General features: G+C 42.2%; 1 protein-coding gene across 1 annotated transcript in view; it reads left to right on the forward strand.

The window, feature by feature from the left end:
• The window catches only part of DLGAP4 (DLG associated protein 4), a 1,245,417-nt gene that overhangs the window by 895,533 nt on the left and 331,021 nt on the right, over positions 1-18,863 (forward strand). The window contains exon 7 of the mRNA XM_044090114.1: positions 223-608. Within this exon, the coding sequence (XP_043946049.1) occupies positions 223-608 (386 nt within the window). The remainder of the gene's footprint in view (positions 1-222; positions 609-18,863) is intronic.

Consider the following 18,863-nt stretch of genomic DNA (forward strand, 5'->3'; position numbering starts at 1 on the left):
CAAAGTAAAAGAAAATTCCAGGCATACAAGAGTCCAGCGCATATTTAAATTTTCCTCAACCATTATTTGTTCTGTGTATAGTAGCAGTACAGATTTGTTTGTTTTGTGTTATCATTGTCTTTTGTTACCATTTTAACTGTGAGAAACCTGGTATAATTTTTTTTTTGACTTGGTGTTTCTGATGGTGTGATTTGATTTATTTATTTATTTATTTTCTTCCAGATTCAACATGTCTAGCAGCGTATAAGAAGACACCACCCCCAGTTCCTCCTCGGACCACTTCCAAACCATTTATCTCTGTTACAGTGCAGAGCAGTACAGAATCAGCACAAGATACATACCTGGATAACCAGGATCAAAAAAGTGAGAACAATAGTCAGTCAGGATTAAGTATTTCATCAGACAGCTTCGACAGCATCAGGGGACCCAACATTAGTACAAAAGGACCGGACATTATTACGAAAGGACCTGTAACACCTGTCATTCGGGAAGTGCCAGAGAATGTAACAAAAAATGAGACCCTTAAGAGTGACAAAGGAACACTAACAAGTGAAGAGCCACCAATAGAAATTGTTCCAAAGAGAAAGTTGTCATCAATAGGAATACAGGTAATAGTGTTAGCAATAATTTTGATTTATTCTATTTCTTGCACTGATGATCTTGTATATAACAGACTGTTTTTGGTCTTGCATCCCTGCAAGTAAGAATAGTCCTCTGTGTCCTCCTCCCATAAGTGTGAATATATTTTCTGCTTGTAGGTGCAAATATTTTATTTTCTGCTTTGAGTAAATCTGTTTGGCTAGGTGTTGAGGCCATTTTGGATTAAGTGGTGATTAATCTAAGTGGAAGTTGGATGAATTGCTGCAGGTCCCATGTACCTTAGAGCAGTTGCTCCTCATTTCAGCTGTTTCTTTAGCTCTTTTGTTTCCATCTTTAGTGTTTACTGGGGGAAGCACAACTCATCCCCTGTCTTGTAGATACAACTGCAGAGGGGTGTGTAACATGCACTCACTGTTCAACTGACTGCTGAATTTGAAAAGAGAAAAAAGTCAGGGAATTAGTTTGCACTTATTGTCTAGAACTGCTAGATTACTTAAGTTGTTTTCTGCATTGCCTGATACTATTGTTGCATTTTATTTTCTTCCTGTTTGGCAAAATGTTGAAGCCCCTTAAAGTAGCAAGACCAAACTACTTCACCTGGTAATGTCCTGGTTATAGGTGACTCAGTAGTTAGATACACGCATGCCAGGATCTGCAGTGGCACTAGGGCTCTTGGGTCCCTTCACCCCAGGTATTCATATAACCTGATCATTGCTCACGTGAATCATATGAAGAGGGTAACCTCCCTTCATAGCCCCCTCAGAATATACATATGAAATGGGTGAGAAGCTAGTGTTAAGCAATATTCTGAGAAGGATGCCTCAATACAAACAGAAGGTAATTGACTTTAATTATTGGCTTACCTACTGGTGACATTCCAGGGAGATCCAATGTACACGTGTATCTACATATAACAGCGTAAGAAGAGATGTTTAACAGCTCTAACTGCTTTGCTAGGGATGATTTGCATCTCTTATCTCATGGCTTCTGTATATTGGTCAAGACTTTTTAAGGCAAGGTCATTCTCCTTAGATTGTCTACGCATCTCTTTAGATTATCTACACCGCTAACTACAATCAAAACCATAAATGTAGCACTACGTAATGCTAGAAGCCTTAACAAAAAAAGTTGCATTCCTTACATGCACTTGTAATCCTCAAAGATATTCATGTATGCAGAGTTACTGAAACATGGTTTCAGAATAGTGAAAGCATCCCTGCAGTGCAGTGAAGGGCTTTAATGTCTGTCACTCCCTCGAACCCAAGCTGAAGTGGACTGCACTGTTGGAAGGGTTGTATCTGTGTTCCAAGAAGCCATTTCATCTCCAGAATTATAATACAGGACAGTGACTTTGAAATCATACAGATTCTTCTAACGAAAAACCTCAGTACTACACTGTTGCCAACTACCGTATCCCCTTGACACCAGCAGACCATGAACATAACTAAAATTGACACCCCTCACTGCACACACTGTGAAACCCAATGCTGTCCTCGTGGGTAATTTCAACTTTCCCTCCATTAACTGGGGAACCTATACCACCACAAAAAAGTATCCACAGAAGTTCTTTTACTTTAATGCCAATTCCTTGGACCAGCTGGTCCAAATTCCAATAGTGTATAAAGATATTGGATTTGGTCCTCAGCAATATAGCTTTCCACCCTGCTTTAGTGCCCATATGTAGCAAATCACTGCATAAATCTGACCATTGTGCTGTAACACTTTGTGTAAGATCCAAGGTACTGTGAAACCTCTCATCTTTAGGAGTTTCTTCAAAACTCCTCTTCAGAGACTAGTCTAAGGCAAATCTACTTTAGCTGCTGATGTGATGAAATTCAAATCCTCTTCTCCTCTGATCCCACATCACATTTTTTCATATTCTTGACATATTCTGTGCCAAGCTACAAACTTGTATTGAATTTATCGACCTGGTAAAACATAAGTACAAGATCAAACCCGTTTCGTGGAACTTCAGTATTAAACTGTACAACAAAGGGGAAAAAAACTCTTGGCCTGTAAAAGCTAATTTAACTCCCAGCATTATGTAGAAGAACTTGAAAAGAGCAACAAAAAAGGTAGAAACAAAATCAAATCTCCAAGAGCAAGTAAGAATTTGAGAATTGCCACCAGGAATGACCACAAAGCCTTCTACAACTTGGTCTGGAACCTTAAAAGTAATACCCAGCAATGCTCGGAGTTAATATAAAATAGCAGAATATACTCATGTCCTGTGGGCATTGCCAACATATTAGCAGACAAATTCAGCTCAAACTTTACTCCTCTTATCTTCTACTGTTTATCCCCAAGAGGTTTACATGCCTACACCGCAACCCCTATCCTCACCAGTCACTTCCGAGCATGTTCTACTTGCTGTCTCCACTTCACAGGGGAGGGGGGACCCATTACTGATCCAAGCAACTGTAGATCCATAAGCTTCACCAGCCTCATCAGTAAGGCAATGGAGTGCATTTATTATGGAACATATTAGCAAGGAATTAGGCAGTCTTCAAACTATGGACACAAACTAGTTTGGCTTGTTAAATGCAGATCCTGCGTTTTTGAATTGGTAGGTTTCCATACCTCTCAACTGTACAGATTTTCCCAGAATGTCCAGATGTTTGCATCATATTTTTAGTTTGTTCCTCATAAAATTTGTGGGTTTTTTTCTGGCAAATCATTGAGGATTGAAGTGGCAAAATAATACTAAATTACATACATTTTAAGGTTTCAGACTTTAAATCCTTCAGAAAATGCATAATAATTCAAAACCTGATTTACTAGCTACTTGGGAGCAATATTTAAAATTTGTCCTTACTTTTTGGCCTTGGTCCCCCACTATTTCTATATTTTCTCCAGATTTCTTGCACTGAGAGGTTGAAAGGTGTGTAGATTTCTTTTAACAGGTCACTGAGGCAATAGACTTTGACAGGTTCTGACTGCATACTTGAACTTGATCAAGACCTTTGATACCATTCCACATTATACTGGTTGCCTGCTGAGTAACAACCTAGCTCACTGACAGAACCCAGTCTGTTAGTATTGGAGGAAATGCTGTCATCTAAAGGAGTAAGTACCAGCAGTGTCCCCCAGGAGTTTGTCCTGAGATCCACTCCTGTCTGGTATCTATTTCTCTGATGTTAAGGATTATACCAAGTGCTGTTAATGACAAAGATTGCTGATGATTGAAATGCCAAGCTGTCATAAGTTCACTTACTGACCTCCAGGTCCTCCCAAGTTGTCCTGACATGCACTTAACAATTGGTGCATAGATCATGGCATCAAATTAAATGCCAATAAATGTATTGGGCAAATCTGGGCACACCTGCTCTTATCACATAAGTGACCCCCCCCCCCCAGAAAAAAAACAAATCAACCCTATCCTTAGGGCTCTGGGCACTTTCATAGACATTGAACTGCTTTTTAACCACCATGTAGCCACTGTTAGGAAGTTCTTTTATGTAGCCAGACTACTCACCAAGGGTGTATGTTCTCAGTCCAGGGACGTTGTCACCCCATTTTGCAACCTTATTATCATGCCAGTAATTTACAGTATGTCCCCTTTGGTATGCACTCGTTTAGGCACAGAACTTCCTTATTGAAACGATCCAGAGCACGTTCTCCTTCACCTACCCTGACCACGTCAACTACTCATTCATTTCCATCTCTTATCGAGAGGACACCTCTGCGTTGGCTACAGAGCTTTGAAAGGTCCGGTCCTATACAACTTCAATACACATCCACAGAACTAATAGTCTAATCACCCAATCAGAGATGTAAACTTCTATTGAGACATAAATAGGACTTGCTTGTGTGGCATATGTATATCGCAGAGAGTACCTTGTTTATGGAACTGTGGTCCCCTTCAAGATGTAAAGTACCATGTATCCCCAATCCTTTTCATGAGCGACCTGGCCAACTGCATGGTCAATTGTAAGTACACCCCTGATCTTGTTCCTCAAGTCTTTATGGAAAGGAGTCAAAACTAGGTACAAATACTTTTGTGGGATGTGGTGTTCCTTTTTCTTGGTAATTTCAGTGCAGGGTCATGTGGCTAGGCTACAAATGGTCCACTCGGTCAACAACCTAGTATTAATCTACAAAGCAGCAATAATCTTTAGCACATTAATTAATAAGCTTTTTCTAAAATTAAAGCTTCTCACGTTCAGGAAAAAAAGGTTTAAAAAGATTTAAAGAAACTGAGGTCTATACCCCTTGTTCAGACGTGTGTACGCTTGTGTGTGTAACATTTTATTTGACATTTGTTTGGCAGGAAAGTCTGACAGCGTTAGTATCCCATTTTCAGTGATGGCCAAGGAAGAAAACCTCAGTGTCATAATATGGTTCCAGCTGTTTGCAAAACCTAATACACAAGAACAACAATTCCAGCTTCAATTCATACAGTATGAACCTGTTCATATAATGAAATTGTTTGGATAGATATAAGTTGAAAAAGAACATTGTCAATAATTAAAGAATTTACAATTTGCAGTTCAGATAAATTGTGTTAAACACACGGAGTACACAGTTTGAAATGGAGATTACTAGATAGCATAGCATAGGCAAATGTATATTGATTCCTTAACTAAGTAGTAGACCAACTGTGTTCAGAGAGAGAAGGAACTGGAAAGAAGTCTGCTGGCAGTGGATGACTGGAGGGATTAATTAAGTTTGGGGTAGTGCAGGAGCAGAGCAAAGCCTTATTTAGGTAGTCTAAAGTTGGAGAGACTAGAGGTAGATGCAATTTGCAGGTGAATAGAATTCCATTTCATAGCTACAGAGTATGAGAAAAACTATGGCCAGAGGGTTTATGGGGTTTATGTGTGCTGAGAAGGTGTTCATTAGATTGCTAGGGTGGTAAAATGGAGAATAGGAGTAAAAGGGCAGGTGTTGGCTTTGTGAAGAATGTGTGAGAATAAGCTGTATGTAATCTAAGTGGTAATGTAGTTTGAACCAATTCAATGCCTTAAGGCAGGACAGTGATGAATGTGGTATTTTGTTTATGGCAAATGTTGCACTTTATAGCATACCTCCAACTTATTTTTAACAGTCGTTTGAAAGTTGGTTAGGATGGATGCACTGTGTAAGACAGATGGGAGAAGGTAGGTAGTGGCATTGAGTGGTTTTGTTGGTGTTGCTAAGGAAGTTTTTTTGATGCTTGGAGAGCATTCTTAATTTTTAGTGATTTTTTTTTTTTTTTTTTTTTTTTTTGTGTGTTATTTTGAACATGCAGATCAAATGTAAGGTTATTTATGATTATTCGAAGAAATTTTGCATGGAGACTACTTTAATTTCAGTTTTGCTTAGTGAAAAGACTTTGAAATTTGTTTTGCCAGGCATGTGTGATTTGGGAAAAAAAAATAATTTTTATTTTTTTAGGGTAGATTAGTAGCTGGATATTATGGAGCAAAAGCTTTTTGTGTAATATGGAGTAGCTGAGGCATGTTATTAGATGCACAGATGAGCATGAAATCCTAACATATTGTATAAGAGAGACTGAACCTAAGGTGGTTTAGAGGTTATTGATATACATTAAAGAGGAAAGGACCAAGAATATAGCCTTTGGGGTATACTAGTAGAGACAGGCAGGTGGGGGGAGAGCATTCTGCCGTTTTACAGACTGGAGCCGGTCAGTCAAATAACTGTAGAACCACAATATTGAAGAAGGGAATAGTCCAAGTTGACAGTCTGTACACATGTTTAAGGTGAGAAACTGTAGTGAAGGCTTTAGGCCGGCCAAGGAATAGGGAGGAAACAGTGTTACCAGAGTCCTTGTATTTGTTTCTGGTGTCTACGAATGATAAGAGGGCAGTAGTTGTGCTGTTTGGGTATAAGCCTTGTTGGCTGGCTGTTAAGAACTTTTTTCTTGTTGAAAATAGTGGAGGAATTTATGAATCTTTCAACTATTTGAAAGAGATTATAATTTGCAGTATAGTGTGGGGCTCTTGCAGTGTTGTGCTTCAAAGTGAAGTGAATTCAACTTACTTTAACTAGAGCTATTCCTTTATTCCTTTATGGTTAATGAAGCCAGTCAGTGGTACATAAAAAGGAGGCCTGAATTCTGCCATTTCAGTCACTGGCTTCCTGGATGGCAATGTTGTCTTGAAAAACAGAGAAACCTGAAGGAAGACATCAGAAGGGGCCTTGGACATATTTCTTGCCCAAAGGAAACCATAACAGAGAGCTTTTCGAGAAGCTCAGAGAGACCTACTAAGAGACTAAGTCCTGACTTACTGGACTGTGATAACAGCACTTTTTGTCAGTCCACATGATTATTTAGCAGCAGCCAGCATTTTTCTGTTTGCATTCTGTAAAATCACATTATTTTTACCACTGGTGGTTTCTGCTGCATTTTGTATTCCTCAATGTGCATGTGTTCATGGCAGTCCACCAAAGAACTTTTTACTTCAAATTTTGTTCTCCTATGTAAAATACTAGAGAGAACAGAATTCACAAAATATGGCACTTCCCACTAACTTAAATATACTAATGCCAAGACTTCACAGTACTGGAGAGAAGAGGAAATTCCCTTATCTCCAGTATACAGCTGTCTCTGACTAATATAAGACTTCAGTTAACTCTCTACAAACTGCATGACGCTTGATCATCTTAAATTAAAACGCATCAGAACTGAGTGCACTTTTTGTCAAACTTGGGTGACCTACATAGATGTATTTCTATATAATGTATACTTTGTTGCAGCTCATATGTGGACCATGGGAAGTGCAGTATCAGAATGTCAACAGTTCATAGGATCATAGGAAGTTACTAGGCTAATGGTCCTAGGGCCCTTACAAGCCTAGCCAAGTTCTACCCTAGTTTCCATAATCGGCACCTCTTGTCCCAGTCCAAGAGAGACACAGGTGGAACCCCCAGGGTGAATTTATGGTTATCCATCTAATTGTCCAGATAGGATTTGAAGAGGGCCAATGAGGTACTATGTTTGACAGTGGGAGTCTGTTCCAAAGGTGCGGTAACCTCTGGGAGACAAATCTGTCCCAAAAGCAAGTTCTAATAATGTCACATACCAGGTTAAGGTCTTTAGAGTGAGTAACCTGTGTACCATTTGACTTATGGATATGCAGCATTTCCAATAAAGTAGGGTCAGAGATTGCATTATATGCAAGGTGGAGATTGCCTCTGAAATAGTATGAAATAGAATAAAATGACTGATTTCAGATTATCCAAATAGGACAGATGCTGAAGACCTAGAGTTTTCCTTGTGAGGAACCTTTTGTGGTCTCCAGTTGCTTGGAAAGATACATACCAAAAGGGTCATTGTACTCTGTTATTGGTATGATGAGGGAAGAGTACAGGGAGGTTATAACTTTTTTTTTTTTCTGGAGGCAATGCCCTTACTTATGAGCTGAGAAATGTAGAATGCCCTTCTCACCACTCTGGAGACATGGTGGTCAAAGGTAAGGTTACTGTCAAACAGTGTGCCCAGGTCTGTCACCATTGAGTGTGTACTTAAGGTGCTGGTATTGATGTGGTAGTTGGCAGGAATATTGCCCTTACTGGAAGGGGGGATAATGCATTTTTTTCCATTGAGTTTAAGCCATGAATTTGGTACCAATAATTTGTTTGTGTAAGACCCTCTTATAAGATGCTGACATCATTTGGAGATTCTATGACGAGTCCCAGTTTGCAGTCATCGGCTAACTTTGTCAGCCACAGACATTTAGTTTTTGCTTGTACTTTGGAGAAAGATTCCAAACAGTTGAGGTCCCAGGACTGATCCCTGTGGAACACTGTTGGATGTGGATTCCTCTATTTTGACTATATGGAGATACTGGCCCATCTAATGATGTAAGGGTTGATACCTAGCTGGGTGAGTTTGTCAGTGATGCCTGAGTGGGGAAAGTGTCAAATGGTGTGGTTAAGTCAAGGTAGGCTGTATGCACAGATTTCCACTCACCCGGGGCCTTGGTGACTGTCTCAAGTCCACCAGTTTAACAGGCATGGTCTCCATTTACAAATCCAAACTGAGTAGGGTTAAATGTTTAGAGATTACCTGTATCTTTGTTTTTAAGGTCCATGATGATTCGCTCCATGGCCTTGCAAATAAGGCTAGTCAGGCTAATAGGTCTATAGTTCTTGAGGTCAGTGGAAGCACCACCTTTGTGCAAGGGAATAACTGTGGCCATTTTCCATTCAGCTGGGATGAAGCTGGTGGTTGGACTATGATTGAAGAGTACCCAGTGGTGTTACTAATTCTTGTTTGAGCCCATGTAGGATGCAGACTGAGATGTTATCAGGTCCCATGGATGCTGTGTTCCTGGCCTAAGAGAGGGTGTTAATGACCTACTCTTTAGAGGTACAAGGTAGGGGACAGGTGTTGGGGATATCATGGCATACATGTGGTTGGGACAGGGGAGTGAAGTTTTCACAGAACCTGTTGGCCAACAGGTTAGCTGTGTCCACCGGCTCAGTATATGTGGTATCCACTACCAGTTCGGGACAAGTTTGGGCTTTTTCATTTAAGTTACGGATGTCACTAAAGAACGCCTTATGGTTGTCTAGTTGAGGAAGTTAATTTGGATTCATAGTTTGCTTTGGAGGACTTCACAAGAAGTCTTATTAGCTTGTTTAAGCTGATGGAGTGTTTGCAGTTTAGGGCTCACATTTTCATCGTCTTACACTGCTATAGTCATTACACTTGGGTTATCCTGCCATCAGGCGGTCCCGCAGTCGGCCAGAGTTCCAAAGTCTTGGTCCGGCGTCGGTTGCTGTCGCTTTTTCCCTGACGTCAGTGCGCCAGGGGTATGATGCATCCGATGCCATTTTCTTCCGTCTTTCTTGCCACGCGGTGCCCGAAGCAAAAGCAGTTCGCAAGTGTTGGTCGGCCGACTCCTAAGATTTTCAAAGTCGAATTTCAGATCCGAAGTCTTCAGTAAAGCTAAGTACCCCGTTGGGGAAACTTTTTTTTTGCCTCAGACCGATGTCAGAAAAAGTTAATAATTGTATTTCTTGTGGGAAGCAAATACCTCAAAAGGACTTCCACTCTTACTGTATTCCATGCCTAGGCCCTGATCACGACGTCACTAGTTGTCGGTTTTGTGCTAGATTTAACAAACGCACTATAAAACGACGTTTTAATTTTGCTTTGCACTACTTTGGCCGAAGGTTCAATTATACAATGCCGTCGAAACAACAGACTACCGCAATTCATAAAAAACACAAAGACAAGGATAAAGACAAGCATCCGAGGTCCAAAACCAACGACAAAGCCTCTTCTAGGCCAGTCGCCGGTTCTCAGTGAGGCGCTTTCGCAGCCCCTGACACTCGCTACCTCAGAGCCACAGGCCGCCTCCGACTCCCACGTGGAGACAGCTAGGCCTCTGGAAACTCAAGGTATTGGGCCTACAGAAACTAATCCCTCAGATGGGTCCAGAGCTGCTGAGCAGGCATCTGCTTCTGAGGGTGTTTTCAGACCTTCACAACTTACCATTAAAGCAGCAGCCAAGACAAAAACACCATTAAAGACAAAGAAGCAAGTACAGCATTCTCCAGGACAGTCCTCCATGCCTAAGAAACAGATGCTCAAAATGGCCGAAGACCTCATTACTCTAATTAGGGGTTCCCATCCCCCTCCTGAGAAAAGGCCTAGGCAGGATACAAACTATGATTCCTCTGATCAGGTTTCCATTTCCTCTGATTCCTCTTCAGACCAGGGATACTTTCTACCCCCTTTGAGGACTCTGATGCTGAAGAATCTATCCCTTCAGCCTCTCCTCCTGAGGATTTCTCTTTTGGGGAAACTTTACATACCATGAGGGAGTATTTCCATTGGGAAAGTCTGGATTATTCAGAATCCAAGAAAAGGCTCAGGGACTTCCTTTTATTGCCTCAGCACAGGCCCCTTGCTATTCCGCCTGTGTTAGATATTGTGGATGATGTGTTCTCTGAATCCAGCTTATCTCCTGATTCTTTGCCCCCTGCTCCAGCCAAGCCAGATAGGTATTATAGAGTCCCTGACTCTCAAGTTTCTTTATAAAAACCCTTCTGCTGACCCAGAAACCATTTCCCAGGCTCCCAAAGGGGTTAAAGCTTCCATTGCAAAAAATCCAGTCCCCTCTGACAGAGATTCTAGAGCATTAGATAGATGGGGGAAGAAAGTTTACACTTTTGCAACTTTAGCAGTAAGGGCTTTAAATTGCCAGTTTCACATGCTTAAGTACCAACAATATTTAATGGCTCAGTTAAAACAGAAAATGCTTACAAGCTCAGAAGCTCCTGACTATAAAGAAATGCAGGATTTATTGCATGCAGTTGAACAGGTGGGAAAAACATACTCTGCAATGTTGTTTTGATTCTTTAGAGGCTTCTTGTAGAGCCGCAGTTACAGGTTCTGTGATTCGAAGACATGCTTGGTTAAAAGAACAGAGTTTACCTGACCATGTTAAGGCAAAATTATTGGTTGCTCCTTTACAGCATGATACCTTGTTTGGTGTTAAGGCAGAAGAGGTGTTAAAGAAAATGGAGGATAAAGCTAAATCTATGAAAACAGTCAAAGATTTCTTACAGGTACAGCCACCTCGATTTAGCAGAAATTGACCTACAAAGAATTGGTCCTTTCCAGCGTCAGACAGGCCACGGAGAGGCAGATACAGACGCCCAAGAGGCAGATCTCAACCCCAAGGCTCTTACAGATAATAACAGTGGGGTACCTCAACCCCAAAAGGAGGTGAGGACAAGTCTCAACCTTACAGGAAACAGTCCCAATGACTTTCCCCTTCCTATGCCAAACACTTCCCTTTTGGCAGCCCCCTTAGGGGGGAAACTAGCACTTTTTTCTCAGAATTGGCAAACAATCACCTAAGACAAATGGGTTCTGAATATTGTGTCTCAAGGATACAGGTTCCACTTTCACACTTTACCAGGGCTAAAAGGAATGCCAAACCTGCCACAAAATCAATGGGCAGAGGCTCAAAAACAAATTTCAGCCCTCATGGACATGAGAGCTATTCAAAAAGTACCACAGCAGGAACAAGGACAAGGATTTTACTTAAGACTCTTCCTGGTCCCCAGAAAGGACAAAGCCTGGAGACCCATACTAGACCTTTCAACTCTAAATACTTACCTGGATGTTCCGAAATTCATAATGTTGACACTACAGCAGCTTCTTCCCATGCTGGGCAAGAAGGCTTGACTTGTAACTCTAGACCTCAGAGGCATACCTGCATGTCCCTATCAGACAAGATTGCAGAAGATACCCGAGATTCAAAGTGGGTACAATGCACTACCAATTCTCTGCACTGCCCTTTGGCTTATTGCGCCCAGGGTCTTCACAAAGTGCTTAGCACCAGTAATTTCATTTTGCAGACAAAAAGGAATTCAAATATATCCATACCTGGACTACTGCCTCATTCAGGCAGAGAAAAAGGACATTCTTCTAAAGCATCTGGCATTTGTAAAAAGGCTGCTAATTTCTCTAGGGTACACAGTAAACGAAAAGAAGTAAAAACTAGTGCCCTTACAACAGATAATATTCCTGGGTGCCAGCTTGGATACAACGGCCCAGATGGCTTATGCCAGACTGCATGAGGAAATTGCAGTGGTACCTAAAAAGTGTTTGGACTCAACACTCTCACAGTTTAGAAACAGTAATACCTATAATTCCCTGCCTACATCAGGAGTTTCGATGGTGGGCACAGGCATGTCACCTCAACAAGGGTCATCCTTTCACTCTACCCACAGCCAGGCAGACTCTAACAACAGATGCTTCGGATTATGCCTGGGGAGCACACATGGCAGGAAAATGTATTCAGGGCAAGTGGACAACAGACCAAATGCATCTTCACATCAATCAAAAAGAGATGTTGGCTGTTCAAAATGCCCTAACAGCTTTCAAGGACCTTCTGCATCCAGGACAATTATTATTAAAGACAGACAACACCACAGTAATGTGGTACATAAACAAGCAAGGGGGCACTCATTCTTATCCCCTATGCAGGAAAGCCATGACCTTGTGAAACACAGCTCTAACTTATCAAGTTCATCTGCAAGCACAATTCCTGCCTGGAAAGAAAAATACTCTGGCAGACGATCTTAGTAGAAATATCATGGACCCTCACGAATGGAAATTGAATCCACAAATCTTCAGCATGGTAATGCAAAAATGGGGGTGGCCAGACATGGATCTTTTTGCCTCCCCACTGATTTGCCAACTACAAAAATTCTGCACAAGGACTTACCACACACAAGCATGGAAAGTGGATGCTCTTTCGTTCAGCTGGAAAAGCCTAAAAGTTTATGCCTCCCTACCACTGCCTCTCCTTTCAAAGGTACTCCTAAAAGCCAGACAAGAAAAACCACAGATGATCCTGATTGCTCCAGACTGGCCACGCCAGCACTGGTACCCAATCTTAAAGAACTTAGCTCAAGGCCCACCATGGATTTTGCCTCAAATTTCACACCTTCTGACTCAACAAAAAAATCAGATCCTACACGGACAGCTCAAAACCGTAAACTTGGCTGCATGGCAAATTCATTAGTCAAACAGGCAACATCTCTCTCTAAAGCTGTTATGGATGTCATTTTGGAGGCCAGGAGGCCTAGCACCAGGAAATCTTTTACTCAGAAAAATGTAAGAGATTCTGTGCCTGGAACCAGGCTCAAAGCCTTGACCCTCTTGTCCCAAACATTCCTCAGATTTTACAATACCTAACTGAGATGCTGGACAAAGGCCTATCCTTCTCATCAATTAAGATCCACGCCTCATTTCAGCTCATTACAACACGGATCCTCCTTTATTCTCTCATCCCTTGCTAAAGCAGTACCTCAGAGGGGCTAAAAACATAAGACCACCCCAGAGAGCACCAACACCAAAGTGGGACCTCAATTTTGTTTTGGAAAAACTGACCTTGCCACCTTTTGAGCCAGCCAATACAGCCGATCTAAAATTTTTATCATGGCAAACAGCTCTGCTCCCGGCAGTAACTTCAGCACGAAGAGTCTCAGAGCTACAGGCATTAATGGCAATGGAACCTTTTATAATATTTCATCAGGACAGGGTTTCTTTAAGGACAAACCCTACCTTCATGCCAAAGGTGGTATCTAGTGTGGCTCATAACCAAACCTTCCATTTGCCAACTTTCTATCCAAACCCCCAGAATAAAGGGGAGAAACTTCTGCACTCTTTGGACGTACACAGGCAGCTGCACTTCTGCTTGGACAAAACAAAAGCTTTCAGGAAAACTGAGTAACTGTTTGTAGCATATGCTGCAGGATCACAGGGCAAGGCTATCTCAAAGCAGACTATTTCCAAATGGATAGGACACTGTATTCGCTACTGCTACACACAGCATGGAAAGTCAGTCCCTAATAACATTAGGCCACATTCTACCAGAGCAAAGCCACTTCAACAGCCCTTCTCAGAAGAGTATCAACCAAGGAAATTTTGGAGGCTGCAACTTGGAGTTCAGTGCACACCTTTACCAAGCATTACCACCTGCCTCTTTACTCTAAATCCAGAGCAGGATTTGCCACTGCAGTTCTGCAGGGTCTCATAGCCAATCCTAACTCTTTATAGAACAGCCACCCAACCTTAGCTTTGGGATTCTACCCAAGTGTAAGGACTGCAGCAGTGTAACACGATGAACATAGTACAGTTTTGTAATGTAGATGTTTAGAGTGTTCACACTGCTGCTGTCCTGGTTACCCTCCCTCCATCCCCTCTGTCCTAGCTGGACTTATCTATACCTTTCTATCCTATACAACCTTTGTGGTGTATTTGCTTGTAACTGAAGGTATTGTTTTTATTTTTTATGTATGTTTTATTAGCAATATGTATTGCCTACGTACTTGGGGGCACCTGACATCTGGGGCAAGAAAAACTGAAGAAAATGGCGTTGGATGCATCTTATATACCCCTGGCGCACTGACGTCAAGGAAGAAGCGACAGAAACTGACGCCGGACCAAGACTTTGGAACTCTGGCCGACTGCAGGACTGCCTGATGGCAGGATAACCCAAGTGTAATGACTGCAGCAGTGTGAACACTACATTTATGGTAGGTACAAAACTGTACTTTCTTCTTACTCTTAGCAATTTCTTCCTGTTATTGTAAATCCTGTTAATGGCAGATGTCCTTCTGTCAGGCTGTGGCAGTCATTGTTTAACCTGTAGTTTTAAGATACCTTCGCCCTTGTTTCTCCTCTTTACTGTCTGCTTGTTTAGGCCCTGCCTTCCTCCAATCAGCGAACTTACTGCTGCTTTCTTTTGCAAAAAGCCGACGGCAAGCGTGCACTGGGGTTTACGAACGTTTTTCGGTAGGCCGGATTAAAAGTACATTATGACGTCTCGTTCTCCCTGCTACCCCAAAAAAGTCGACTGTTTACCGCGGTTTACCGGTTCATGAACTTTGGTCAGTAAACGGGTCAAAAGTAAGGCCGAAACCCCAACCTCGCCTAAACGAGAAAACTGCTCAAGGTCTGATCTTACTGCTACAATTAAAACTGGGGCAGCCCACTTCAACTCCACAGCCTGACTCAAATTCCATCCCCTGACATCTCAGCGGCTTCCCAGGCACTTGTCTCTACCCAACGCGCCTGGTGCTGCTAGGATTAAGCAAATCGCCAGGCTAAGGCGCCAGCACCCAAGCAACCAAGACTACCTGCCGAACCCCCTGTTAAACCCCCTCTTCCCGGGCCATTAAGCTTTCTCAACTGCTTTCTGGGCGAAGATTTAATTCCTTTAATTGGGGAAACCCCTTCTTACCAGACCTCCCCTGCTGAAGAGACCTGGAGAGATTACAGGGCCACCAGCCCTTGCCATGTGAGATCTGGTGGTTACCCAGACACATCAGACGCCTTGACCAGCCTGAGGCTCCCTTTTCCAATCAAGAAAGATTCTGATTGAGAAGCCCTCACCACAGCTTCCCCACCAGAAAATTCTCCTCCCCCCTCCCCCTGTTTGCCATCGCGAGATTTCCACTGGCAGCGTTTCAATTTTTTTTCCCCAAGAAAAAGACTCCAGACTTTCAACCCACCACCACCACAAGGCAAAGATACCTGCCTCCTGTTCTCTTCTGTCCCCAGCTCCTGATGAATCATGTCTGTCATCAGACATAACTTACCCCCCTGAAAAACCCTTTCTCTTTTGTGCTGGGGATTCTGATACTGATCACCACCTACACAAGATACCTCTTGCAGACCAGGAAACTTTATAACAAAAAGGCCAAGGCCAGTAGCATAGCTACAACAGCTAGGCCTTCTATAAGTAATGAAAGGTCAATAAACAGTTGGGACAGATGGGTTAAAAGAACCACATGATACAATACTAGAGTGACCTCCGATCAGGTTTAACTAAGATGAACTAGAAATAGAATACAGAAATAAAGAAAAGAGTAGTAGACAATGGTAAAAAATATACAACAGGTTGTCTTAGAATTCTTGCTAGATAGCACAGGATGCAGCTATTTCTTCATAACATGACAGGCACACAGGCACATGAAAATGCAAAGTTAAAGGAACAAGCTAAAAACAAGAAGCTTTAAAGATCATGGTAAAAGCTAAGAGAGGTTACTCCTATGGTGTAACAAAAACCTTTGAAAGGTTTATAGTGGTTATGCAAAATGGCAAAGGCAAAAAATAGAAACAAAGAAGGATTTGCCATTCCAACAACCCCAAGGTTATGCCTGAACTGGCCTAAAAGGTGGTTAAAAATTTCCTGACACTGCAAAATGGGGGCACAAATAGAATAGGCAGTGACAGGCACCACTCCAGAAGGAGGTGCTCAACAGAGGGGCGGGCGGTGGCAGGTAACAACAACAGCACCAGCCACAGCCACTGCCACAGCACATCCACACAGCCAAAGGTAAAATCAGCCAGGCAGAGACAAATGGCAAGCTCCTCTAGGAAGAGTTAACTAAAACCAAAAAGACATCCTTACAAAACAAAAGACAGGTGTTTTTACAAAACAATGGAGTTAGCAAACATGAGAGCTGTGGAAATTACCCAAAAAAAAAACAAAAAAATTTAGGCACTACCAGATCTAAAGAGGCTCTAAAATGGCCAGAATGGAGAGTTAGCACAGGCTGAACAAAAAGTGCCACAACATTGCAAGGAAAGGAACAACACAAACAAAAAAACTAGTTCCACAGAAAGGAAAAAGTTGGACTGGAATTCTCGACCTGTCCACCAAACCTTACACTTATGTCTCAAAATTCTGCATGCTTCAATCAAGACAATCTTCCCCAGATTTACCATTGGAGTGCAGCTGGAAACTCTGGACACTCTCTCAGGCAAACCTGAATGCAAATCAGGCGACCAATCTGCAATCAGAGGCTGACCTTGCAGGCATTGCAGACTTTCCATTCTCAGCATTATCAGCATTGCACCAATGGCTGCTATTCCCCTAAAATGCCTGGCATCAGTTCATGCCAAACCCAGTACACAGGATCATTCTTTACCCCAGACTGAATTACACCACAAGGGGACAGCAAGTCACTGCTGTGTAAGTTACAAAAGAAAGTTTTATTTACTAACAAGGTCTGGGATACACATTCAATTTACAACAGTCAAGGCTGATACCATCCCAAACAAACAACAGCATAAAGATGCACTACATTTTACTACAAAAAAAACAGCAAGAACAGTACAAAAACAAAAGGAAAGGCCTCTGGAAACATGAAGCACTAACAAACAAGAACTTGTTACTAACAAGCCTGAACACTACAGACCTAAGAATTTCCTTTACATCCATTGGGTCACACACACATGCTAGAAGACTAGCAAATTTAACTACAAGACTACCTAAGAATTTACACAGGTAATCAGGACAAACATATGGTCCCAAAATTCCACTACAGTCATGCTTGAAATCCAAGTTCATAGCATGGGAAACAGGCGGCTCCCTACAAGCTCAGCCCAGATGCACAAAAAGACAAAATCCAAGCCATCACATCACAACTTGGCAGCATCAATCGCTTCGAATCAGCAGCAGGAAAGGATTCCATGCGTGCAAAGTTGTGTTCAAGGAGTGGACAGGGGACAAAACATCATAAGAACACAAACACAAAAAGTAAAACTGGCAGCTAAACTAGGCAATCCACCTTTCCTCAAAGAGGGGCAAAGAGGGCCAGTTGATGATAAGGACACACAACACCACAGTCATGTGGTACATCAACAAACAGGGAGGCACTCATTCACTACCCCAGACCTTGGACATGTGGGAGCTGGCAACCCACTGCAGCATTCCAACACAGCACTGCTTGCGACGGGGAAAAGACAATCTCAAGACAGACATCTAGCAGAGATGCACTTGGATGCCCAACTTGGAGAGCATGCACTTGGGACATCTTCAAGACCAATTCAACCTCATGGGAATGCCATGGATAGACCTATTATCACCACCTCTCAATCCACCAGCAATCACATTCTGCCTTCTTCATTCCACCCGCTAGCATGGAAGGTGAACTCCACTCCTTCGGCCAGGAAGGCCCTGATAAGAATGAATTTCCTCCTCTTCCAACACAAAAGGTACTACTAAAAACAAGGAGAGCGTAAAAGGATAGGAACAAATACCCCAAAAATCCCAAGGATGCAACTGAGGCTAAACTACAGAAGCATGTCACATCATAACATAAATAATACTACTGATGCCTTTGATGTTACACAAGAACAGCTTCAGCACTACTACATCCAACTACAAAAGCATGCAAACAACACTAAAACGACCTCCTAGGAGAACTCAATCAGAACTTTCTCAAAGGGAGTTAAGACATTATTTCTCAAAACCATGAGACCAAGAAAAGAGAACTAAAATGGAAAAACAAAAGTTTTTCATGCTTGAGAATGAGGAAGGAAATGTGGCACCTTCAACATAGATGTACCTATGTGTCAAATATTTCTGGCAGTCATTCTGAGTTTTCCTACTCTACTGCTCAGAGGCCCACATTACCTGCATCCAGCTATTTCAGGCAGAATTCCTCCATGATCCTCCCTGTTGATCCTCATCAGGATTCACACCTCTCAGAATTTTCAACCAGAAAACTCCCCAGGAAACCACCATTACCAGCTTAGGACTTAAAACCAGTGAAGGAAGAAAATTCGCACCTAGCAAAATTGAACTACCACAGCAGACCTACAACTACAACAGCTTTCCTACACTCACTGGCAATTTACTTAAGCACTTCCTACTGGCAATCCTCTCAGCAACAGGCAGTGCAAGCCTCTCTACTCTTCCCACAAGTATCAGTAACGAGGCCTTAATAGATGCCTAATGGTACAGGTGGTATCACCACCTCTTTAAACCAGGCAATCC

Source organism: Protopterus annectens, chromosome 12.part0 (assembly GCF_019279795.1).
Source record: "Protopterus annectens isolate FY-2018-M chromosome 12.part0, PAN1.0, whole genome shotgun sequence".
Lineage (NCBI taxonomy): Eukaryota > Metazoa > Chordata > Ceratodontiformes > Protopteridae > Protopterus > Protopterus annectens.